Source organism: Exophiala oligosperma, assembly GCF_000835515.1.
Source record: "Exophiala oligosperma strain CBS 72588 unplaced genomic scaffold supercont1.12, whole genome shotgun sequence".
Lineage (NCBI taxonomy): Eukaryota > Fungi > Ascomycota > Eurotiomycetes > Chaetothyriales > Herpotrichiellaceae > Exophiala > Exophiala oligosperma.
In genome coordinates, this window is record NW_015622829.1 from 273,361 (window position 1) to 295,725 (window position 22,365).

Consider the following 22,365-nt stretch of genomic DNA (forward strand, 5'->3'; position numbering starts at 1 on the left):
ATCCGATCCCCAGCTATGTCAGAGAGATGAGGACGATTGCCTAGTGGTTGACAGCACTTACGTCGGCCCCGCAAGCAATACCACCATCAGTCCGACAAGCACTTGTCCCTTTCCCTCGTCGGCACCTTCAATCATGTCGTGGAAAGCAAGATACAAGTTGCCCAGCATTGCACTCACGGAAGCTGCTGAAGTTGGTGCAGAGGGCACATGCTGGAATCAGGCTTGACACTGTCGACCTTGGAATCAGCGTCGATGAAGGAATCAGACTTGCCACCACAGTGCAAAATAATGTTGCCCCAGAGATCCTACGCGGGTATTTCCACGGATTGAACCATCGACTTCTGTCAACAGTGAATGTATAAGTGAAGCACGACGGGGACCTCTTCACTCACCGTCAACCCCCGACAGCCAATCATGCCCTTGGAATAATGTGATAACTTATGTATTAAAGATCCCAAATATTACTTCAACACCAAGACCCCCAGGGCGGCCAGATGGTTCAACAGCAACCGCGACGTCGACAATCTGACCACCCTGGGCGAGACCGAGACCGAAGCCTCACTACCGAAACCTCGAGTTTTCACCAGTGGAGCCTGTGTTCTCTCAAGCCTGCGACCCCGGCTTGCGAATCACACAGACTCAACCGAAGAAATCTCGACCTTTTCACCAGTGGAGCCCGTGTTCTCCCAAGCCTGCGACCCCGGCTTGCGAGTGAACATGGCCATGGGAGCTCGTGACTCCGAGGCCTGCGATCCCGGCCTTACCCTCAAGTCTTGCAAGCATCGAATCGAACGAATCGGGCGAATCGAAGGATAAAAAATCCCTCCCGGGGTTTCTTCATCCACCAATGGTTATCGGCACCATTGGTGGATGAAGTTTTTGTCACTTCACAAAATTCATTGTACCCTTGCGACATGATACCGAGTGATGATTACCACATGTATCCAGTAAACTACAGCACACGTACAATGACATTCCGTTTGGGTGGAAAAGGCAGGCATTCCGACTTGTCTCTGAAACAACCCCCGGACTTTCAGCTTCAACGGTTCTCAATGTCACCGGGTCGCAAATTGAATGAGGATGAGGTCACTGGGGATATCAAGGAAACCGAGGTCGACTGGGTTGACAACCGGTCTACTGTGCCTTTGAGTGGTTGGGATAGAACAGAGGATCCTCGCGGTGCGGTTGCTTTGTGATGGTTGGAACAACAATAGGGGCAGTACTTGGACACGCACATGTTACATTGTTCATAGCCTTTCAATGATTGGTGCTTTAGGTCTCAGCACTATGCATACTGGAGGTCGTTCACGGGAATTGTACAGAGTACAGTAAACAAGTCAATGACACAGAATCCTCCTTCGAATCGGTCCAGTACTTCCTCGTATGAAGTGAGTTGATCGTTCCCCCTCAGCTTTTTCAGCAAAACCGGGGGCCGCTACCGGACCGGCCGTAACCGAGGGTGAGGACCTTGGACCCTCTCTCTGACGGAGCGAGTTTCCTTTTACTCCGCATCTCGTTGACGTCGTTTCGCTCTTCCGTCTCCGTCCGTTTGTTTTCTTTTCTCCCCCGCAGTCCAACCAGAGTTCGGATGGGTTGGTGAGGTTTACCTATCCTATCACTAACCTGGGTAATCGATAGCTTTACCCTTTTCTCCGTTGGACGGGGGTTCATGGAATGAGGGGGGCCGAGAGAAACAACCGCGGGCATGAGAAAGTCTTATTCGAGGTCCTCCTAAACTCGTAGGAAAGATGATGGTGATGAAAATCGGAATATGTTTTCCCTTTCGTCCATCTACTCATCTTCTCTTTATTTCCTCCTCCTCTATTTTCATCGACTTACCACTGGTCTTACTGTCTGACTGACTAATTCAAAACTTACTCCCTCTAAACCTCGAGAGTAGCTTCATCAGGTCATCAATCTCCTACTACGTATTTCACTCACAACCCCCTTACTCAAACCACAATCGTCATGTCTGGTTTACACGAAGTACAGACCGGATCAGGTCGACTCGCTGGTAAAGTGGCTATTGTCACAGGTACGTATTTATTCCAGCATCCACAAACAAACTACACTTCCTTATCTCCTGCATCCATTTCCCTCTCTCTCTCTCTCTGTCTCTCGTCCCCGCCCCCCTTCCATTTCACACAGAAACCTCAAGTCCCACAACTCACAATCTTTTTTGTTTTGGTCTGGCTCTCCACAGGCGCAGCGTCAGGATTCGGTCTGGCGTGCACCAAGAAGTTCGTCGAGGAAGGGGCCAAGGTGGTGGCGGCCGACATGAACGGCGACGGACTCCAAAAGGTCTACCCGGCCAACTCGCAGTACGACCAGCACGTCCAGACCGTCACCGCCAACGTCACGGTCCAGGCCGACTGGGACAAGATGGTGAAGACGGCGGTGGAAAAGTTTGGCGGCCTGGACGTGCTCGTCAACAACGCCGGCACGAGTTACAAGAACAAGCCCACGCTCGAGGTGACGGAGCAAGAGTACGACAGGGTCATGGCGGTCAACGTCAAGAGCATCTTCCTGAGCGTCGCCGCCGCCGTGCCCGCCCTGAAGGGCCGGGGCGGTGGGGCCATCATCAACGTCGCGAGCATCGGCGCCATGAGACCCAGGCCCGGTTTGGTCTGGTACAACGCCAGTAAAGCTGCGGTCGCCAATGTGAGTTTTTCCCCTTGATTTTTGTCCAGAGTATGCCTTTTTGAGTTTCTCCTCTCGGCTAGCTGCCGTGTGCGCATGGGCTGATCGATGCGTGTGTGCGTTTGTGTCCAAAAGGCGACAAAAGGTCTGGCGGCGGAATTCGGCAAGGATCAAATCCGAGTCAACGCCCTGTGTCCCCTTTTGTCCGGCACGGGATTGTTTGAACAATTCGTCGGCGTTCCTTACAACGAGGAGAACATGAAGAAGTTCCTCTTCAACGTCCCCTTGGGGAGGTTGACGGACCCCAGCGACGTGGCCAACATTTGTGCCTTTTTGGCCAGTGACGAGGGAAAGTTCATCACCGGTGTGAATCTGGAGGTCGACGGTGGTAGGGCGGTCGGTGCGTGAGAGGAGAAAAAAAGAGTCAATCGGAAGGAAGGAAGAAAAAAAGGGGGGCCAGGGGGAGGGGAAAAGGAGAGTGTCAAAAGGAAATGGACAGTCAGACCGGTACGCAAGGCGGCACTTTGTACACACGATGGAATAACGGGAATTGTCGAATGAAAAGTGTGCTTGCAGGGAGATACCCTAGGTACCTATGTAAGAAGAGAATTCCAGATGGTACCAAGTTCTTTCAATGCCAATGTCATCAAAATTCCAGTATGGAAGAGGTCACACACTGCACATGGTACACATTGCGATGCAAAAACTGAACGTGTCGTGTGTTTGTATTTTCATTCGCTTTTTTTGATTCGAGATTGTTGAGGAGCCCACTGGAAGAACAAGTTACTCCCAGCTTGGAACATCTATTTACATACCCAAATCGCCTTCGCTATGCCTGATGCTTTGATTCCCTATGACCGTTTGCCCATGCCATGATCTTCGATGCCTAATCCCAGACGCCAGATGCTCAATGGAAATAATCATTCGAGAGGGGGGAGATTGAAGATAAAAGGACTCAGTGAACTCGTACAGTCTGCGAACCACCCATCACCTTTTGAAGTTGTCGTTTCATTTTTGTTCTTTTGCGGGAATTCGTCTTCGTTGCTCGTTCGCTCATTGTTCATGTCCGTTGCTTTTGTTCACACCAGTCGCCCTGACCATCCAAGATCAAAATTGGTTCCCAGTTCCGATTCCAGGAATGCACAGTATGCACCCAATCACATTCGCACGGCCGATGAGGTGAGAAGGTCAACAGATAGGTTATCAGAAGGCATCTTACTAGAACGCCGCACGACCCAACGCGTCTTCACCCTCCATCAATTGCTGCAAATGGGCGTCTGCCAACTCGCTGCGAAGTGATTCTCTCTCACTCTCTCGCTCCCGAATCTCCCATTCATCCAAGACTTCGCGTTTCGATTTCTGCTTTTCGACAATCTCACTCCTCATTCTCTCCGCTTCGGCTTCGAGCATCTTGATCCGTTTCTCTTGGTCAGGAGGCAGTCCGGAAGGTAGCAGTTTCCCTCCGGGTACAATCTTTTCATTCGTAGCGAGGTGTTGTTGCACAGTGTTAAATCGTTGTGTTCGGGGATAAGTCGCGCTGGTGCTGCTGTTTCCACGGAAGGGAAGTGCTTCGCCTCGTCCGAAACCACCACGGTAACTACTGCTGGCACCGCCGAAATCTCCTCGACCAGCGCCACCACCGCTGCTGACACCGCCACTGCCACCTCCAAAGTCTCCACGGCCGTAACTGCTTCCTCTGGGTCCGAATGGAGGTGGACCACCACGATAAGTCAGACTACTACCTCGTCCCCGTGCTGGAGGACTGGTGAAATCCCGGGGCGGTGGCTCGAATCTACCAACGGTACCACGAGGTCCTGTGGGAGCAGCACGAGGGGCTCCGCGTAGAGATGCTGCAGGTCCAGTGGGTGGTGATTGTTGAGTTTGGCTGAAACTGCGCGACGGTCCGGTGGGCGGTGGTCTGTTATACTCACCATTTCGATGGCTACTAGGTCCCGAAGGTGGTTGAGGTGCTTCTCCATTCGATCGGCCATCGTCTCTGGTTGTGCTCGCATCTCTGGTTCTAGGAGGCTCGACAGCCCGTTCCGAATAACCACTAGGTTCTTGTCGGTCGTACTGACTGCGAGCAGCAGGGTATGCAGGGGATCTAGGGACCGACCCAGCCACACTCGCGCGATCTGGCTGAGCTGCTGGCGGCGACGATCGCCTTGAGGTGTTGTTCGACGCCGGTCCAGACGTCCTCGGAGACGGCGAGCGTCTTCTCCAGTTATCATCACCAGGTCTCCGTCGCGGGGGTGATCTGGATCTAGGTCTGTAACTTTCTCCGCCTCTTCCAGAGTCTCGGTCGGGTGAGAAGCCCCGTCGGGGTGGTGAGCGACGATCAAAGCGATTTCTCTCAGGTGACAGTCTGCGCTCCCTCTTCGGTGACCTCCTCGATGAGTCAGGAGAGTAATCTCGATATCTCTTCGTGTCTGGTGGGGTTCGAGGTCTCGCACCGTACGCCGATCTCGACCTTCTCCTAGGAGGCGGCGATCGTCGTGGAGAGTACCGGCGTGGTGGCGGGGATCTTCTATTTGGAAACAAGTCTTCTCTGCCTCGATTTGGCGGCGAGCGTGAACGTGATCTTCTTCGAAAAGGAGGAGGCGAACGACTTCGGGGTCTGGCAACTCTTGAACTTGTGTTAGGGACGTAGGAATCTATGTCTTCCCTGCGCTCATCTCGCCGTTCATCTCGCCGTCCATCTCTTCTGTCTGCGGACCACGAATCTGCGCCTATTCGGTCTCTGACGGACGGTCGGTAAGGTCCCTCGCCCGTCGGACCGCCAGGCCGATAACTCTCGCCTTCTCCGAAATACTCGACGTTGGGATGGTCATCTCGCTCGCGGTGAGGTCTGTCCCTTGGGGGAGGCGATCGCCGCGGACTACCTTGAACGTCAGTCATGCTGCGAGGGTTGCCAGAAACTTGAGGCGGAGAATTTAGAAAACATACCCGCGGTAACGGTCCATTAGAGAGAGCAAAACAAACGCCCAGTTGCAGCCGGTGAACAAAAAGCAATACTCTGGGGGTGAAGAGGAGGGTGAAAAATAACAGGGAGAGCGAAAGTGAAAGTGTCTGCCCAACTCGATCTTCGGGTTCACTTTCGTGCCTGGTAAATTTGGGCTCACTATGAATTTCGGGGAGCCAATCATAACTCGAACCGCAAAAAGTACTTAGGCACCATGGCGAGAACGGAGATGCCGCTTTAATGACGTCGTAAGGCTGAGATACAGCCTCGTTTCGAATCTGCTCGTCGGGCGGTTTACACTGGTACTGTACAAAGGTGTCGTCGGTCGACTGACTCGGTTCAATTCGTATTCGGGACTTCATCGTACATTGATATTATTAGCCTCTTTAGCCTCTTTAGCCTCTTTTTGACTGGTAAACCACCAAATCCTCCATTCTTGAGGTAATAATACAGAGGACCTCCATCGCTCTTGAAAGACCCATCACCGCTTACTTCTTCTTTCTTCATCCCTCTTCTGTCTCTTCCTTGCTTCCGATGCTATCATTTCAGACAAATCTTCCCGGAAATCCCACTCTGGATTCTGCTCCGATTTTCGTTGCTGATCGTATGCTCGTCGAAGATCTTCTTGGTCCATACCATCGTGAGCTGCCAAGGCGTCCGGGTTCATGGATACGTCCACATCACCGGGCTTCTTTCGTTTCCGTGTTTCCTCCTGACCCAGCACCGGGAGATTCGCTTGGCTCGATTTCAAGTCATACGCTCGGTCGCCACCAAAGAAACCCTCCACCTTTGTCTGTCGCTCGGGAATGACTTGATATGCTGCTCTCGGGTGAGATGATTCCTCCGTTTCTGTGCCACGTCGCTTCCGCAGATCGAACTCTGACACCGTCTCTGTGCCGCCGATTTCGGTGGTCACAGAAGTAGCCATACCGCTTGGTGTTTCCAGACCGGCTGAAGACTGTAGACCAGCCCCGCCATCCTCTTCGTCTTCGTCTTCCTCCTCGTCCTCGTCCTCGTCCTCGTCCTCCTCTTCCTCTTCAGACTCCTCTGGAGGTTGTAATTCACCCCACAGATCCTTTTCTACCGGCTCTCCTTGCTGAGTATTGGGTTGTTGCTGTAATACACCAAAAATGTCACCACCATAAAGAGGTCGGTTTGTAGCTTCGTCAACCGGTGGCTTACCCCATTGACCAGGGGCAAAGCCCCAACTTGCCCCGGGCGGTGGGGGTGCGTTCACTCCCGGGACTTTGAGAGCAGGGTACGATGGCGGTGGGCCGTATCTCTGTTGGTTTATGAGCCATGGAGGAGGTGCACCAGGTGGCATGTTGAGTGCTTCCTTTAGTTCGTCGGACAATTCACCAGGTCGCAGGTGACGCAGGTTGGTCTCGAATTCTTTGCCTTCGTAATAGACCTCACCATATCTCGTCAACTCTGGCTTCGTCTGGAAGCGGAAGAAGGCTTCATAGAGCTTCTGATAATCGATGTCGAGCTTGCCCGTCTTGCCTTGTACCCTTTCTCGCTGTTTCTGCTTCAATGTCTGCTGGTCCTGCTTCTCCAGTGTCGCGTCTCTCATTTCCGCGATTCCAGTCTCGAGTATGAATTTCGGGAGCGCAAAGGGGGGCTTTTCTATACCTCGCTTCGATGAAAGGTATTCTCTCTTCAGGGACCAGTGTGTCGGTACTGGAACCACGTTTCGATAAGATTTCAGGTGAACGAGAAGTTTCGGATCTGGTGCTGATGTGTCTGTCCATTCGACCAACTCCGGTTTGTTGACTAGTGCTTTGAGTTCTGCCACAGACAATTGGGTCATTTCTTTCCTCTTCTTCTTGGACATCTTTGGCGCAGCGTTCTCCTCTTCCTCGTCGGGTATATCATCATCGTCGTCGTAATACACTTCAGGTTTGTCGGGTTCTTTCGTGGACGGGTCTTCTTTATCTCCCTCTTCAAACTTCTCTAGGATCTCCTTGTACATATCGTAAAGAGGATTATCCTCGTCGACGATGAGCGGGTCTGTGATTGCGTCGCTATCGCGCCGGTTCTCTGCTTTGATGGACTCTTCGACTTTGACTTTCGCAGGGGTCTCTGTCGTTACTTCTGTCGCAGGATCAGGTGTCGAGTCCGTTGTAGTCTTCTACTTGTCAGTAAATGTCGACGGGGGAACGCAGGGCTTGCGACGTACCTGTTGTTTCTGTGCCTTCTTTTTGGCTCGCCGCAGTTGATTTTTCGTGGGCTTCGCGGCGGGTGCCATGGCTAAGATTGCACAGAGTTGTATCTGCAGAAAAAATCCTCCTGGAAGATACGCACCAACACTAAATGGAAGCGTGATGGCTGCGAAATTCTGGCCTTGAAGAATTGTAGGTTTTCGCAAAGTACATAACGCCCAAAATCCTCCGGTTCACTACAGGAAGTCGCCTTACCTAACAGGGAATAGATTGACGCTGCTTTCGCAAATCTCGGTGTCGGTCCACTATTGTCCGATCATTGTCATATGCCACGCTTTTGCTTCTACTTCGAGGTTGCTGTCTCAGGCTACGGTAACAAAGTGATTGCTAGCACATGCAAGATGCTAATGACCATCTCGTAAGTAAATACTTGCGAACAAATACCTCGAAATCTTCCTAGATCATGCTACCTCTTCTCTACACCCCTCAACAAGAACCCTCCTGGCGCAAACCCCTCCTAGCTCAACCCGTACGTCGCATCAATACTAGGTAAACCAATCGGAACACCTACATTCGGTGCGAATTGCCCGATAAAGTTTCCTGGTGGTGCATAGTTGCAGACTGTAAAATATGGCTGAACGTTTGGACCAACACCTTGCAACCCAGTCGCAGAACAATCGGCGGTATAGCATCCCACGGCAGCAGTATTCTTCCACACGACCTGTGTGAAATGTCCCCACTGATCAAGCGTGCTCAGATCCGGCTCCTCGCCATAATACACATAATTGTTGACTTCACCGTTGTACAATCCTTCGGTTATGAAAGCTCCCATGCCCAGGGGTGTTCCAGGATAGCCGGCACCGATGTTTTGGCCGTAACCACCCCCATTGAGGTTACTGCGCGATGGTTTGTCAGTCGATGAACCCCTTGAGGACGAAATTGGTACTTACGTGACGTGGCCATAGACACAAGTCTCCGCGATCTGCTGAGCAGTTGCGGCCAAGGCAACCGACCATGTCAATGGGACGGCCGAGTGATTCTGTCGGTGGTAATTGTGATGGATAAGAATGGCATTTATATACGCATCGTAGGTTGGGATCGGTGTTCCCGAAGCAGTCGATGTGGCCGAACTTGTACTTGAAGATGGGCTTGACATGCCCGAACCTGATGAGCTCGATGCGGATGTACTGGTGGCGGGGGAGGAAGGGTTGCCAGTCGTCCTCGTTGTGGTTGTAATCGAGCTGATGGAGCTAGAGGGCGTGATTGTTCCGCCCGGTATCAGAATTGACGATGTTGTCGGGATTGTACAGGGACACGTGGTCACGGTGACAATCGCGGTCGCCATAACTGTCGCCGTGACACTGTAGCTGACGCTCGTTTGTGCTGCTGCACCCACCAATAGGCCGAATATCCATGGGAATCGCATATTGGTCAAACAAAATCAACGAGTAACTTTGAAACATGTAATGAGCGACTTTGGTCAGTTGTGCAACGCGAAGAGAGTGCCAGAGGTGTGATGAAAGTCCAGACCTGGGGTCCTCGTGGTTGTATATCGTCGAATACCAGAACACGAAGACCCACATTCCTGAAAGGTCAACAAAATTGCAGCAATGCCATCCAAGGCATGGTTTCTGTAGATGCCTTTTGCAGGAATGTCGACATTGCCCCTCATTTGTCTAGACCTTTGTTTCGCCCATTCTTGAAGGACTGTGTGGTAGCTCTTGCGACCAGATTGTTACTCTTCCACGGCTCTTGCTGGAGGAGTAGAAGTATTTGCAACCAACACATATAAATATCGGAGCCACATGTAAAGGCAAGGCGTGACTTACATCCCGGGTCTCGTTCTTGATGATGGCTGCCATTGTTCGAAACAGCAGTCCTGCGGAGGAAATGACCACAGCACAAGCGAGATAACCTAGAGCTTATGGGTTCCGCGCAGGCATCGCCACGCGAAAGGTACCGCTCATAATCAGGGAGATGTGAGCGTATCAACAACAAATGCAACACTATCACAGACGTTCCCTTGCTTCCAGTAATAGACTCCTCTTGGAGGTGAAAGCAGCTGAGCAGGTCTCCGCGCGGCCTTGCGCATCCTGAGCTCTGAAGAACACCGCCTGAACTGGCTCACCTGTGAATAAGGTTCACAGCTGAATAGGAGCTGGACGTTAGAGACATCAAATCATCATCATGAACAACGAGCCAAGTAATGCCGGAGAGGCTTTGCCTGTAAGTTTGTGTTCTCCTTGCATCGACTACTCTCCGTCCCGTCCCTTTTGAGATCGAAACTTTAACCTAGCCCCCGTCTGCGAGGGAGATGCTGTATTTGTAAAAAGACCACCAAAAGTAGGTATGATGCAAAGCCTCGCAGCCAGCCTTTCACGGTTTCAGCTTAGCCACAATATTTTGGAATCCGAATACGACGAGGCCGAGCACATATGGCGACCTTCGATCTCGACTATTTCGGTCTTACCTGGGTATCTTACCATCAGGAGTTTTCTCTGGCGTAATGCAGATCACCGGTGCACACATATGCAAGTGAGAGTAAGTTAAGGCAGGTAGGTCCCAGTAGACGACGAGCGGAAGCGTCAAGAAAAGTCGTGCCCTCGGAAGTTGTCGTCGTCGCACGAAATTCTTGCGACAACAGCGAGACACATGACAGAGTGCCTGATTATTATTTTTTGTTGTTTGCTTGATCATCATGCATGCATGAATTCCAACGCGAGAAAGAGAAAAGGAGGCCTTGACGAGTACGGGAGTAGAAAAGAGAAAAGACGTGGAGATGGGTGATGGGCGAGCGTTTGGAAGATCACCTGCCGCACTAGTACTCGTGGTGTGTAAAACTGCTGAGAAACGTTAGCATTTTCCTTCTCGAGTAAATATTGTGTAGAGGAGGAGAAGTGTACACTCGTGGCCGATACCCACACATGACATGATGGACGGACAGAAATATACACATTATTGTTTGTCTTCCCGATGATTCCATTCCAAAGGTCTGGGTCAGGTCAGCAATACAGTAGACTTACGGAGGAGAAATGCATTATTCCTGAAATAGTTTGGCCTTCCCGTTGTTTCTAAATTTGTCTTTTTCCCACGTGCCTGCAAAAGCACGGGAAATACTTCTTTACGAGTTATGTACGGGGAGTACTCCGTACAGGTGGAGAACTTCCTTCGTAATAACTCAAAGAATGATCGACGAAGTACAGTATGTACATCAGTAAACACCTCCGAAGAGAGATCGACGTCTTGGAAAACAAAAAAGACAAGGAAAAACAATGTGGTCCGTCGGGCTGAGGAGGAATACTACTCAATTCGTACAAAAGTATCAGGCCCGTCAGGATCCCTGCGTGTAAATCGACGAGCACTGTACGAGTTAGGTGTCTGTCTGCCTTGCCGTACTCGGCGTCGACGATGCCCAGAGAACAACAAAAAAGAATAGAAAGACCAAAGTTCCTCTCACTCACTTTCCTCCCCGGACGCCGGAGATATGATTGTTCCCAATTCCGGGATACAAACTCAGCCTCCGGAGGGAGTAATTCGCACGAGGTCAACTTGGCTACAGTAAATCAGTAATCACATAATTACGGATACTCCGTACGAGTACCGAGTACCGAGTATGCTTATCAAAGATTCTCAGGGCAGGGATTATCCGTCAACTACCTAACCTGGTTACTTTGTAACGAATATGCAAGTCATCATTGTTTGTTTTCTTTCGTCATATCTCGCTCATCCCGAGCGAGAGATCATCTGCTATGCTATGCTTTGCATTGCCATGGTATTGCCCCTTTTGAGCCATTAATACCTACTACTCATCAGGAGAATCAATCACATGCCCACCTACCTAGATACTCTGCGTACAGTACTCGGTTACTGACTAGTAATCGTACGCACCTTACGCAGGTCAGACCTATCTCTCTCACTCTCTCTCTCTCTCTCTCTTCTCAGTGTCTGGCTGGCTGCCTTCGGAGATCAATGATAATGACGACGGAACAAAACTGTATCCCCCGCCGGTGCAATGTTGGACAAACGATGAGTGTGTGTGTGCCTCTCTCTCTGTGTGTGTGCACACCGAACAGATCTTTCTGGTTCTCTATCCATTGTATCACGGCGGAACCCTTGAAAGCCCTTAAAACGCCGGCAGCAAAAAATGAAACATCTCAGATTTCTTGATTGCCGTGTGTCGTGTTTGCACGTACCGAGTAAACGAGTATTTCCCGTCTTGTCTTTTTTCCTCCAGCAAACAACAAGACTTTCGTTATTTTTTTCCTTTCTAGAACGTATTGGCGGAGCCCAGGGGCCCCTGTGTGTACTGCATGAACGAAACAAAAAAACAAAACCAAAAAGTTATTGGCACTCTCGTCACGGCGGACCGACCGCTTTCCTCATCGGACACATGGACACAAACAATTGTTGGCCAAAAAAGACTGGACTGCGCCTCACCAAACATCGTTTCCCCAATGTAGAAATGCCAGTTTTTCTTCCAAACTCTCATGTAAGAGTAAGTAGTACTACAGCGGAGTACGGACCAAGGTAGATTGTACACACAACAGCGAAAGAAAAAATATCCCCCGTAATTGGCCGAGACACCGGGAATCAAAACACCTACCTGGGTACTCCCGTACAGTAGCCAACAAACCCGTTATGTGGCCTGAATCTCGACATCTAAGCACTAACACCACCCCAAGGTCCACTACGCCCTATCGTATCCTTATCATTCCAAGACGGAGTCAAAATTCCTTCAGCTAAACGAACGTGCTAATGCAGATCGAGAACACTAGCAAGCAGCCTTACCGGGCACGGCCACCCTGATAACGTCCGGGTGCGAAATTAGCACAACTCGGTGCTCACTGCCCACTCACAATTGCAACTTTGACGACCTCTCTGGCTTCTCGTTGGTCTTCGTCCTACAATACTCCGTAATCCCTGTCCGATCGACGGGGGAACGACAGGAGTACAAGAGGCGATGCAGCCAATGTCACTCTCGTACCCACCTCCCATCTGACGACTTTCGCTCTTGCATTGCCTGGTCCGGCATGGTCTTGGTCTCCAGGGACATCAAAAGTCCATTTTCTGCCGTCAGCCCTACGACCGATTATCGACAGGGGAGGAGGCTTTGGTGTATCTGTCCGGGGACACATGGCGTACCCTCATGTCAGCCCCAAATTTACCTCATGCCCACCGTCGTGTCATGGTGCCTCTTGGAATCCGAAAAAGCTACTCACCAGACCTTTGGTAACCTGGTGGATCTGACACTGTGGAGACATACCACATGCCACCTCTCTCTCCCTCCAGCATCATTGCACGGCCGCCCTGACCTACCGAGTCAGGTACAGTACGGTAGACGACGGGCCTTTCGAGGAAAAAAGGTATATATCAATATCAAGTTCGCGACTTTGAAGACATCTCCCATTCCATTCCATCCATCGTTCATTCATCAAACCACATCTTTCAGCTTTCCTTTTTCTTCGCATTTTCCTAGTTTCGGTTCAGCATTCCAACTTCACCCTCTCTAGACTTAAGGTATACAACTTTTTTTCCTTATTTCTCTCTGCTTTCTTTCACAATCATAAAGCTAGCAAGCCAGCAACAACCCCAAACAGTCCTTCGACTACTTGCCATCTTCTTCTTCTTTCCTTGTCTCATTTGTCTTCGACCCATCCACAATTTCTTTCTTTCAATATCTTAACCCCGCATTTCTTTTCCAAATGGCCATCGGACGCGGCGGTTACAACACCCCAGCGGGCACTGCTCCCCAGAAGGGTCGTGGCGGATACAACAGACAAGGCCGTGGGGGGTACAACAGGTTGGCCATGGTTCAGGGTCGCGGAGGATACAACCGACAACAAGCCGCTCAAGGCCGTGGAGGTTACAACTAAACATTCCATCTTTTCCTTTTGGCCGGGACAACGAGGATCGAATCCTTGTGGCCTTTTCAGTCTCGACTGCAGCAACAAATGGTGATCCTGGCTTGATCACGATTTCTCATTCTTTTCAGACAGCTCTAGATGAGCACCCATTCTTTCGGTTCAAGCGTTCAAGCGGCATTTTCGGGCGCTCTTGATTTTTCGGGCAACATCAAAGACGGCAATTCTCGCATCATTACGTATATTTCAGCGGCATTTTCGGGCGTTATTTTTGAGGCTTCATTTTCCGACACAGAACCTATCTCAAAGAATTTGTAATCAGCATGTTTTCCAGAACTCAAGCATTTCAGCAGCATTTCCGGGGCGCCTATTTCTGATAGACCATTCAACACATTGCGGGGGTTGAGTCAGATTTCAAGATTTCAAGATTTCAAGAGCTGCAAAGCAACCAAGATTTTCAGGGGTGATGGCAATTGACATATCATAGAGTGGTGGTGAGAAAGGCGAGATAATAGTATATTGGGGGAAATGGATGAAAGAAACACCAGATGCAGGACCTCTAACAAGACCAACAGAACCACCAGTATCGACACCGGCAAGATCATGGAGTATTGAACTCAAGTGTCATGTTTGCAGAATGAAGTACTGCGTACACGAGTGGTTTTCGAATCACACATTCTTTGGATAGAAATGCAATCACGATAGAACATTTAGGAAGGCGCACTTACTTCTCAAATACAACCCCAAGCACATCTTCTACATCTCCAGTTTCTCCCGTACCTGTTATTTTAGCCAGGCAATCGGCGGCGAACCGGAGATGTTCGGCTGCGGTGACAATATCAATCTCATCCTGAGGATCATGATTGGCAATAGTCGTATTCTCGTGTCGGTTCGAGTCCTTCGTCACCGAAGAAGAGGACATGACATTTGAATTGGGAGCTGCTTGATCGAGAAAGTCATTGAGATGCCCTAAGCACTGTTTGAGGTACAGGCTCTGACGGTGCGTGACGGACAGGGAAGCACTCCAATACGCTTGAGCCTCGGCTGGATTTATCCTGTCAATATCTCCACCCGCGGCTGCCGTAGTGAGCTCAGCGAATGCGTCGGTCAATTGGTGAAGGAACGATTGAAGACCGGCTGAACTCTGGGTCCCCATCGTCGATTCTGCATCGATGCAGGATATACCACATATTCGGTTCGAAGGGATAGTGGGAAATACTTTCTGAACTTGTGCCTGCAGAGATTGGAGTGCTGCTGTTCGATGAGCGCCATTTTCGAGAAGATCAATCTTGTTCAAGACAAGCAGGATCATTTTGCCAGCGACGTGGCATTCCTGAACGGCCTCGTAGACTTGTTCATTGACCGGAACAATCGGCGTACCTTCATCATCTAACTCGATTGATAGAAGTGCAACGACAACGTCGGATTGAAGCGCTCGCTCCCGAGCACGACGTATCCCTTCACGCTCGACCAAGCCGATTCTGTACTGGCCGTTGTCGCCACTACCAGATCGCAAGCCCGCCATGTCACCCAAGCGGCATAGCCAGCCTTGCAAGTCGACAGAAACATCAACGATATCCCTTGTCGTGCCTTCTTCGGCACTGACGATCGCCGCCTCTCGGCCCACGATGCGATTTAACAAGGAACTTTTTCCAGCATTCGGCGCGCCCAGCAGAGCAATATTGATACCATTACGCAACAGCTCGCCCTTGGATGCGTTTCGCACATGTATTTCGATCTGCCGCTGTAGCCCAGTGACTTGTTCTGACACGGAAGCCATGAATTCCACTGGTGACTCATCAAAATGCTGATCCTCAGAGAAGTCGATGAGCGCCTCCAGTTCGCCTCGGGCGTAGAGTAACATCGTCCGCCATTCTTCATAACGCTTTGCAAGACCTCCATCTGAGCCGCTCACGGCCAAACGGCGTTGTTGCTCGGTCTCGGCGGCAAGAGTCTCGCCTAGTGCTTCGGCCTGCGTGAGGTCCAGTCTCCCGTTGTAAAACGCACGCTTTGTGAACTCGCCCGGCTCAGCAGGGCGTATCATGTACCCCGTCTCTTTGAGAATTCCTCCGCATGCCGAGACGGCATCCAGAACAGATCTGACGATAGCACGGCCGCCGTGGACGTGCAGTTCGAGCACGTCTTCGCCGGTCACGGTGTTTAGCGCAGGGAAGTAAAGGACGAGCGCGCCATTGTCAAGGACTTGGCGACTCTGTGCGCCGTTTGGGTGCGGTTCATACAGCCGTCGTAAGGTTGCAGTTCGAGGTTTCGGTTGAGGTCGATTAGGACATAGGGAGCGGTAGATGTCAAGGCACGCCGGTCCTGAGATGCGGACCACGGCGATCGCAGCTCGGCCAGGAGCAGTAGACAATGCATAGATTGTGTCCGGGGCAAAGGCGTCAGCAGACCTCGGGGCCCAGTCCCTCACGTCTGATATGGCTGTCGAAGATACATATCGACTTCGACTCCCGCCCACTGATCCTGGAAGGGCCGCTGAGACGATTTTGGCGAATGAAACTTTGTCATAACATGGCCGCAGGGTCGATATGCTACGCGAGAGAGCCCTCCAGGCGCCGCGACATATCATCCGCACGATGTTTAGAAAATTGCAACGAGAGTGTTTGTAGAGTTCGAAAAGAGGTGCGACTACTTCTACTAGAACTTGTGCTCGCCAATCCGCATTTCAACGAGTCACATTTCCACATCACGTGCAAGTGTATGACTCGCCCAAGAATACCATGCACATCCTCAGCATTGGGAGTCCGGCGTCTACAGCCAAAAGACGATACGAGCAAAAGGAAATGATGTCCCGGGTTATATATAATATCGTTAGGTTCGTTTTATTACATACATTGATCAAAGGATCTGCGCCGGCCAGCTCAAAATGCAAACTGACATCAACACCGTTGAATAAAAATGAGACAGTCTCCCGACAAAATTCTCCAAAGCAATCAATCGCCGAGACGAAAATCTTTGACAATCGGGTATTCTCGTCGACATTGGATGGATAGTAGATACACAAGTAAGGCGCTGGTACTTGCATCTCGTCAAGCACTAGTTCCTGTGAGACGTTAGCAATTCGCTTCAATACGGGTTCAAGCACGTACAAGAGACCCAAAGTCAAATCACCGTGGATCTTGGCCTTGAGTTGGACCTCGATGTCAAGGTTAAGGTCAAGCCGTAATCGCAATTGCTCATTTTCACCTTCATCGTCACCTCCTTCCTGTTCCTCCTTGCCGCCCTTGTTTTTGAGGAGACCGCCGAGAGCTTCGTGAGGCTTGCTGAGGGCTTTTCCGGCCGTGTCATTGACCAGGCCGCTGGCGCCGTCGACCACACCGTTGACAGTCTCGCCCACTTCGTCGACGGCATCGAGAGGACCGCCGCCTCCTCCGCCGAGGAGGCCGCCGTCTTGTCCTTGTGTCTGGGCTTGTGACTGGGCCTGGGCCTTTCCTCGGTTGCGATTCCTGTTTCTTCTGCCACCCTTCTGAGACACGTCGCTCCGATAGGCACTGTCAGTGTCGCTGGGTGGTTGACTCGATCCGCGACCGCGACCTCGACTGGCCTGTCGTGACTTTGAGCGTGATTGTTGTTCCATCTTTGGTTGAGGAGCTGGCGTCGAAGGCGGTTCGTCGTCACCACCGGCGTCCACTTCACCGTCGGCTTCTTCCTTCTGAGGTGTACCGTTGGCTGAGCCTTTCTGGCCGAGCTTCTTGGGTTTCCGTCGTTCTTCGGACTTTTTGGAACTGGCAGAGGCTCCTATGCTTCCAGCGCCTGAGGCAGAACCAGCAGCGTCGAGGTTTCCGCCGAGGTTGGTCTCTTCAGTAGATTTGGTCTCTTGTTCAGCAGACATGTTGGAAAAGTGGAAGTCAAGATGTAGAGGAGGGTGAAGAAGGAGTATGCAACAGAGAAAAACCGACGTAAGATGATGATGACCGGGTTCTCTTGTCCAAAAAAGCAACGGGGAAATAGACACTGCAGGTCGACGTAGATCACATCCACACCGACGTCAGGGTGGTAGACCACAACCAGCGATACTTGAACTGTGAACATGGAACTTGACACGACCACGCAATGAACATGACGTCGGGCATTGCTGCTTTTGAGGCAGGTCCAGGGTAGAGCGCCATGGATCAAGATGAAGGGGGAGAAGGAATTCGCCCAAAGCAGGATTCAAAAAGTTGGCCAGACCAATTGCAGCGTAATGGGCTGCAGGCGGATACCACTGTGGCTGGCAGTGACAGGGATGTGGGCAGGGAAACGTGGTCGAGAAGATGGCGCCAACGGTCAGAGAAGAGTGGAAAAGTGGCTGATCGAGGTCATCGTCGATGTTTTACTGGGTACAAGGGGTACGAGTTCTATGCACAAGGAGGGGGATCAGCGAAGTCTGTGGCGGGGCGGTAAGTGATATCCGTAGAGAGGAAGAATATGGACACGAGTATTCCGTACAGCCCATGGCAAGTACTCGTAGAGATGTTCGGCCGTGATGATGATGGGTGATGTGATGATGACAGGTTTGTTCTAAGGTGGTGGAGAGTGTTTTTGCCAGGGTACGAGGACAGGACAGTATTTTTTCCTTGCTTTGTGCTTGGCTATTACTGGGATGTCCCTTGTTGTTGGGTACCACGACTACGTAACTACGGGGTTCTCGATATTCCTGCAGCTCCATACTCGAACCTCGACTCCTCGCCATGTCGCTGAAAGGTTGGTGATGATTGTAACAGTCTTGTCGAGAGTACATGCTATTGTCGTCGTAACATTTAACAAGAAATAAGAGTACTGACATACCCTGCTACGTAGATTTACAAAACACCAAGTTTGTAACTCGTAACTCGTAGAGCAGAATGAATGATGGACATGGCCTTTGCGTCAATGGCGTCCATGCGTCATACCAAAATCCGATCGAGCCGAGCGCCACAAGCCGCCGGACGTGCTATCATTATCCAGTACGAGTACTTTTACATACCTACAGTGTGTACTCCGTACTCCGTACAGTACCTCCAGTTGGTTGTCGACGCCACGAATCTGGGGCACCAAAGTTCACCGGCGTCAAGATGATCAAATCACAATTCGCCAGATACACGTCAAATAAGCCTCCACCGACAAGGATCTTTCCAACTTCCCGCATTTCGTGCTCGGGGGCCACGTTGCCCAAAATCTTGGTTCTTGAATGTCATCGAGGCGTGCGATCTTCATCCAACACTCCTCCTGGAATCTCGCTGCTTCAAGCAGGGAAAAAGACATGGGCTGGTGGGAGGGGATACTCAAACCTCGAAACAAGGTCCCCTAGACCCTGAACCCTTGTCACAATGATGTCGTTGCTGCAGGTGGCTTTTTCGTTTCAACTAGACCCTCATCCCATGGTCTGAGTATCCTGCCTTTGCTCACTGCCACTCGTAGTTTATCAGCATCCGTCTTGACTCGACGTTTTTCTTACTTGACTTTTGTACTCACCGACCAACTCCCATCCACCATCATTGTTCCTTCAGCTCAGATTTACTTACCATCATGTCTGAGCCTACGCAGACTCCCACGCCCGAGAAGACTCCCGGACCAGGCAAGAAATCCAGTCGCCCTGGACTGGACCGGAGCAATTCCGACGTCTCTACAACATCCGCAGACGACCAGGGCTACGAGTCACGGTCCAGATCACAATCACGCCGGAGGAGGAGACAGAACCAGCGACAACGGCAAGCGGCCCAGGGCAAGGCCCAGGCTGGAAATGCATCGGCCCAATCGATGGCCGCCATCGACGAGGGCGACGAACCAGAACAACAGCAACAGGTTGCCCAACGGCAGCAGCAGCCACAGCAACAACAACAACAGCCTCAATGGCTCAAGAACCCCAACCCCCGAGACATCACTGAGGCCCAGCCGTTCGAGCGGATAAAACCACCCTCTCAATCCATGGACGGGCCCGTCACCTACGCTCGCATGCTCCGAGGGGAGATCCCGTGGCGCGGCGCACCACCCACGCAGCCACTCGAGACTGCACAGCCCATCGACTCGAAAGACAGCAGTGGGAAAGACCCCATGGACCAAGACGGTTTGAAGCTGCGGATCGAGTTGAATCTGGATATTGAGATCGAGCTCAAGGCCAGCATACACGGTGATCTGACACTGGCATTATTGTAAGTACCATGGCTCCAGTTTACGCTCGTCAAACACCGTTCTTAACGCTGACCACAGAAATTGATCGTCAGGGCTTGATTTGGGTCTGCCAAAGGTCAAGTTGCCCAAACTACCGAAATCGCCCGCGTTACCCAAGCTGCCGAAACCGGGCCTGTGACGAAGCAAGGGGAAAAGGAACAAAGATGAGGAATCAAATCTTAATGTATCATGTCATGTTGTTTTGCGGTCCGAGTTGGCTAGTTTTATCATCTTGTTTCATACCTACTATGAAAGCTATATAAGTTTGGCATGGCGATTTTGAATGAGGGCGTTGGGAAAGAGCACTGGCCGCCTCGATAGGCTTGGGCTCGATATTGTAACTCTAAATGTATCACTCATGCTTAGACTCCCATCGCGTTGCGACCTCAAACCTCCCCGTTAGTTAAGCTGTTCGCCGTGACCGACTGCTGTCGTCTTAGGGCTGCGTGGGACATCATCATCATCATCATCGGGTTCCTCGCGTATGGCGGTGTCGAATTGTCCAAACTCTCCCCTAGCGCGCTTAACCACCCTCTCAATGCCGTTCATGCCTAGCTCGAGAGCTTCCATTTTGGGACCATAGCTGATGCGGACAAAGTGGTGGCAAGGGCTGTCAAACAAGTCCCGTCTCTTTGCAGGATTCAAGTCGAAGAAGATGCCCGGGACAACCATCACCTTCTCCTCCAAGAGAGCTTCGAAGAACGACAGACCATTGGAAAGGTCAATGGGGCTATTCTTTGGGAGTGGGGGGTTCAAGGTGGTGAGGTCGAGCCATATGTAGAACGTGCTGTCTGGAATTGCCTGATCACCCATGTTAAAGCCAATCTCCTTGAGTCGCTTGAGGACAAAGTCGCGCTTCTTTTTGAAGTGTCGCTGGAGAGCTTGCATTTCTCGTTTGACCTTGGTAGGCTCTAGCATTGGGACAGCAGCCTCTTGGAAGGGAACATTCGTGCCTCCGTCGAGGTAACTGCCAGAGGAGCCCAGAGCCTTAATGAACTCTTTAGGACCGATGATCCAGGCAACACGCCAGCCAGGGAGCCGGAAACGCTTCGTGAGGCCGTCGACAATGATCACGTCGTCCTCGTCGACATCAATGACGTTACTGGCAGAAGAGATTGTGGTTCCATCGCAGTTGTTGTTGTAATTGTAGCCAGCATAGAATTCGTCAAAAATCAGTGTGGCTCGGTCGCGACAAATGTCCTGAATGATCGCCAGTTCGTCCGGATGCAGAGCATGGCCGGTAGGATTTCGAGGGTTGGAGGTCAGGATCACAGAGGTTCCACGAGCCAGTTCCTCAGTGATCTTATCCACGTGAATGTGATACCCGTCGGCGGCAGACAAGGGTGAGGGGATGGCCACAAAGTTTCGAAACAAACTAAGCATCTGTGCCATAATGATTAGTAGATGTAAAACTTCAGACGACATTTTGATGTACCTCATTGTAGGCGGTGTAGTCGGGAATGAAGAAGCCCAGGTACGCATTGCCCAAGACAGCGGCGATTCGAATGAGCCCAGCTCTTCCACCTGGTACAATGCATACATTTTCCCATGTGTACTGCGACTCTTTCCCTTGACGATAGTTGAAATTGTAGAGATTCGCGACCGCTGCTCGGAGGGATTTGATGCCTGCCGTAGGACCGTATTCTCTTCCTGCTGAGGTGATGGGGATGGAGTCTGGACGCTCAAAGCAGCCTTCGATGTGGTCGACTTCCGGTGCTCCTTGACCTAAGTTCGCCCATTTATCGGGTTCTTCGAGGTAGCCATGCTTGGTAGCCTGTTCAGTTACCCTGTGTACAGTTAGTGTTGGCAGCAATCGAGCGATCTTTGGGGGCTACATACCAGATCACTCCAGTACTCGCACGATTCGGATCGAGACCAGCGTGAACTCGATGGGCCTGGTGGGCTCTCAAGTTTTGATGGCTTTGTGAACTGCCCTCATCTTCAGGATGGATAGAGAAGCGACGTCCATCGCTGCTGGTATGCAGGACGGATCTCAACGTCGACACGCGACGACCTGAAGCCGAGGAACTCATAGTGGTCGCCGATAACGGTGGGGTCTCGTCAAAGGGAGAGAAGTGCTTGGCCGCAGGGAAGAAATATGGATCTCCAGAAAAGACCCAGGCCCTGACGTAGCCTGGTAGGTAGAAATCACGGCCTAATGCTCTAGGCTCAATGGGCGTGGAGTGAAGGTGTGGTAAGCAGGAAAATCCATTGAAAGAAAGGCTTCCTTGGGTATTAATTCTTCAAGGGAGCAGATTTCGACCTTATTACTCTTTACAAGCTGAGGAAGTAGCATCTCCTTTCATGCACCGGTGACGCGTAGCCCCCTGCAATAAACCCTACAAAACATGGTCTCGTACTCGTAGGCGCTCACTAAGCAAGTTTTGGAAGGTTCGTCCCTTCGTTCTGGACTTGACAAAGTGGGATCTGGAGTCACCTGCAGCGACCCAATCAGGTTGAGGAAAGCAAGCATTCAGTGAGCAGTTGAGGTTTCTGAACTTTATGTGTAATACGGAGGAGACACATCGAATAAGAAGAGACCTTGGTGTTTATCTAAATACATGTCCAAGTAGGGGAGGGATCATTGAATCTC

At 51.2% G+C, this 22,365-nt stretch overlaps 9 protein-coding genes across 10 annotated transcripts; 3 read left to right on the forward strand and 6 right to left on the reverse strand.

The window, feature by feature from the left end:
* Positions 1 to 252: 252 nt before the first annotated feature.
* Positions 253 to 816, forward strand: PV06_10245 (uncharacterized protein; the record flags this gene model as incomplete). Its single annotated transcript, XM_016411777.1, has 2 exons — positions 253 to 313; positions 452 to 816. The coding sequence occupies 2 exons, from the start codon at positions 253 to 255 to the stop codon at positions 814 to 816; spliced, it is 426 nt and encodes a 141-aa protein (XP_016257818.1).
* Positions 817 to 1,556: 740 nt separating this feature from the next.
* PV06_10246 (uncharacterized protein) lies at positions 1,557 to 3,266 on the forward strand. The gene is made up of 3 exons (XM_016411778.1): positions 1,557 to 2,035; positions 2,204 to 2,661; positions 2,776 to 3,266. Exons 1-3 carry the CDS (start codon positions 1,969 to 1,971, stop codon positions 3,046 to 3,048), a joined length of 798 nt encoding a protein of 265 aa, XP_016257819.1. The 5' UTR covers positions 1,557 to 1,968; the 3' UTR covers positions 3,049 to 3,266.
* A 592-nt stretch (positions 3,267 to 3,858) lies between these two features.
* Positions 3,859 to 5,964, reverse strand: PV06_10247 (uncharacterized protein; the record flags this gene model as incomplete). Its single annotated transcript, XM_016411779.1, has 1 exon — positions 3,859 to 5,964. One exon carries the CDS (start codon positions 5,962 to 5,964, stop codon positions 3,859 to 3,861), a length of 2,106 nt encoding a protein of 701 aa, XP_016257820.1.
* A 119-nt stretch (positions 5,965 to 6,083) lies between these two features.
* Positions 6,084 to 7,850, reverse strand: PV06_10248 (uncharacterized protein; the record flags this gene model as incomplete). The annotated part of the gene is made up of 2 exons (XM_016411780.1): positions 6,084 to 7,730; positions 7,782 to 7,850. 2 exons carry the CDS (start codon positions 7,848 to 7,850, stop codon positions 6,084 to 6,086), a joined length of 1,716 nt encoding a protein of 571 aa, XP_016257821.1.
* Positions 7,851 to 8,198: 348 nt separating this feature from the next.
* Positions 8,199 to 10,099, reverse strand: PV06_10249 (uncharacterized protein). The gene is made up of 2 exons (XM_016411781.1): positions 8,715 to 10,099; positions 8,199 to 8,660 (listed from the first exon to the last, which is right to left on the reverse strand). Exons 1-2 carry the CDS (start codon positions 9,188 to 9,190, stop codon positions 8,282 to 8,284), a joined length of 855 nt encoding a protein of 284 aa, XP_016257822.1. The 5' UTR covers positions 9,191 to 10,099; the 3' UTR covers positions 8,199 to 8,281.
* Positions 10,100 to 12,451: 2,352 nt separating this feature from the next.
* Positions 12,452 to 16,238, reverse strand: PV06_10250 (tRNA modification GTPase TrmE). The gene is made up of 2 exons (XM_016411782.1): positions 14,354 to 16,238; positions 12,452 to 13,923 (listed from the first exon to the last, which is right to left on the reverse strand). The coding sequence occupies exons 1-2, from the start codon at positions 16,210 to 16,212 to the stop codon at positions 13,905 to 13,907; spliced, it is 1,878 nt and encodes a 625-aa protein (XP_016257823.1). The 5' UTR covers positions 16,213 to 16,238; the 3' UTR covers positions 12,452 to 13,904.
* A 220-nt stretch (positions 16,239 to 16,458) lies between these two features.
* PV06_10251 (uncharacterized protein) lies at positions 16,459 to 17,633 on the reverse strand. Its single transcript, XM_016411783.1, has 2 exons — positions 16,733 to 17,633; positions 16,459 to 16,686 (listed from the first exon to the last, which is right to left on the reverse strand). Exons 1-2 carry the CDS (start codon positions 17,473 to 17,475, stop codon positions 16,680 to 16,682), a joined length of 750 nt encoding a protein of 249 aa, XP_016257824.1. The 5' UTR covers positions 17,476 to 17,633; the 3' UTR covers positions 16,459 to 16,679.
* Positions 17,634 to 18,807: 1,174 nt separating this feature from the next.
* PV06_10252 lies at positions 18,808 to 20,078 on the forward strand. 2 transcript variants are annotated; one of them, XM_016411784.1, is made up of 2 exons: positions 18,808 to 19,753; positions 19,812 to 20,078. In XM_016411784.1, the coding sequence occupies exons 1-2, from the start codon at positions 19,131 to 19,133 to the stop codon at positions 19,816 to 19,818; spliced, it is 630 nt and encodes a 209-aa protein (XP_016257825.1). In that variant the 5' UTR covers positions 18,808 to 19,130; the 3' UTR covers positions 19,819 to 20,078. The 2 variants fall into 2 exon arrangements, with proteins under 2 accessions (XP_016257825.1, XP_016257826.1); XM_016411785.1 differs by having other exon boundaries at positions 19,826 to 20,078.
* PV06_10253 (uncharacterized protein) lies at positions 19,990 to 22,015 on the reverse strand. The gene is made up of 3 exons (XM_016411786.1): positions 21,612 to 22,015; positions 21,208 to 21,559; positions 19,990 to 21,155 (listed from the first exon to the last, which is right to left on the reverse strand). Exons 1-3 carry the CDS (start codon positions 21,803 to 21,805, stop codon positions 20,172 to 20,174), a joined length of 1,530 nt encoding a protein of 509 aa, XP_016257827.1. The 5' UTR covers positions 21,806 to 22,015; the 3' UTR covers positions 19,990 to 20,171.
* Positions 22,016 to 22,365: the final 350 nt, after the last annotated feature.

What these genes read in the sequence shown, in the direction of transcription:
- PV06_10246 (XM_016411778.1), top strand. Translation starts at nt 1,969, where the DNA reads ATGTCTGGTTTACACGAAGTACAGACCGGATCAGGTCGACTCGCTGGT. An exon ending in TAAAGTGGCTATTGTCACAG is followed by an intron (nt 2,036 to 2,203) that starts GTACGTATTTAT and finishes GGCTCTCCACAG; the next exon opens with GCGCAGCGTCAGGATTCGGT. An exon ending in GTAAAGCTGCGGTCGCCAAT is followed by an intron (nt 2,662 to 2,775) that starts GTGAGTTTTTCC and finishes TGTGTCCAAAAG; the next exon opens with GCGACAAAAGGTCTGGCGGC.
- PV06_10250 (XM_016411782.1), bottom strand. Translation starts at nt 16,212, where the DNA reads ATGATATGTCGCGGCGCCTGGAGGGCTCTCTCGCGTAGCATATCGACC.
- PV06_10251 (XM_016411783.1), bottom strand. Translation starts at nt 17,475, where the DNA reads ATGTCTGCTGAACAAGAGACCAAATCTACTGAAGAGACCAACCTCGGC.
- PV06_10252 (XM_016411784.1), top strand. Translation starts at nt 19,131, where the DNA reads ATGTCTGAGCCTACGCAGACTCCCACGCCCGAGAAGACTCCCGGACCA.
- PV06_10253 (XM_016411786.1), bottom strand. Translation starts at nt 21,805, where the DNA reads ATGAGTTCCTCGGCTTCAGGTCGTCGCGTGTCGACGTTGAGATCCGTC. An exon ending in GCGAGTACTGGAGTGATCTG is followed by an intron (nt 21,560 to 21,611) that starts GTATGTAGCCCC and finishes AACTGTACACAG; the next exon opens with GGTAACTGAACAGGCTACCA. An exon ending in ACTACACCGCCTACAATGAG is followed by an intron (nt 21,156 to 21,207) that starts GTACATCAAAAT and finishes ATTATGGCACAG; the next exon opens with ATGCTTAGTTTGTTTCGAAA.
- PV06_10249 (XM_016411781.1), bottom strand. Translation starts at nt 9,190, where the DNA reads ATGCGATTCCCATGGATATTCGGCCTATTGGTGGGTGCAGCAGCACAA. An exon ending in TGTGTCTATGGCCACGTCAC is followed by an intron (nt 8,661 to 8,714) that starts GTAAGTACCAAT and finishes ACCATCGCGCAG; the next exon opens with TAACCTCAATGGGGGTGGTT.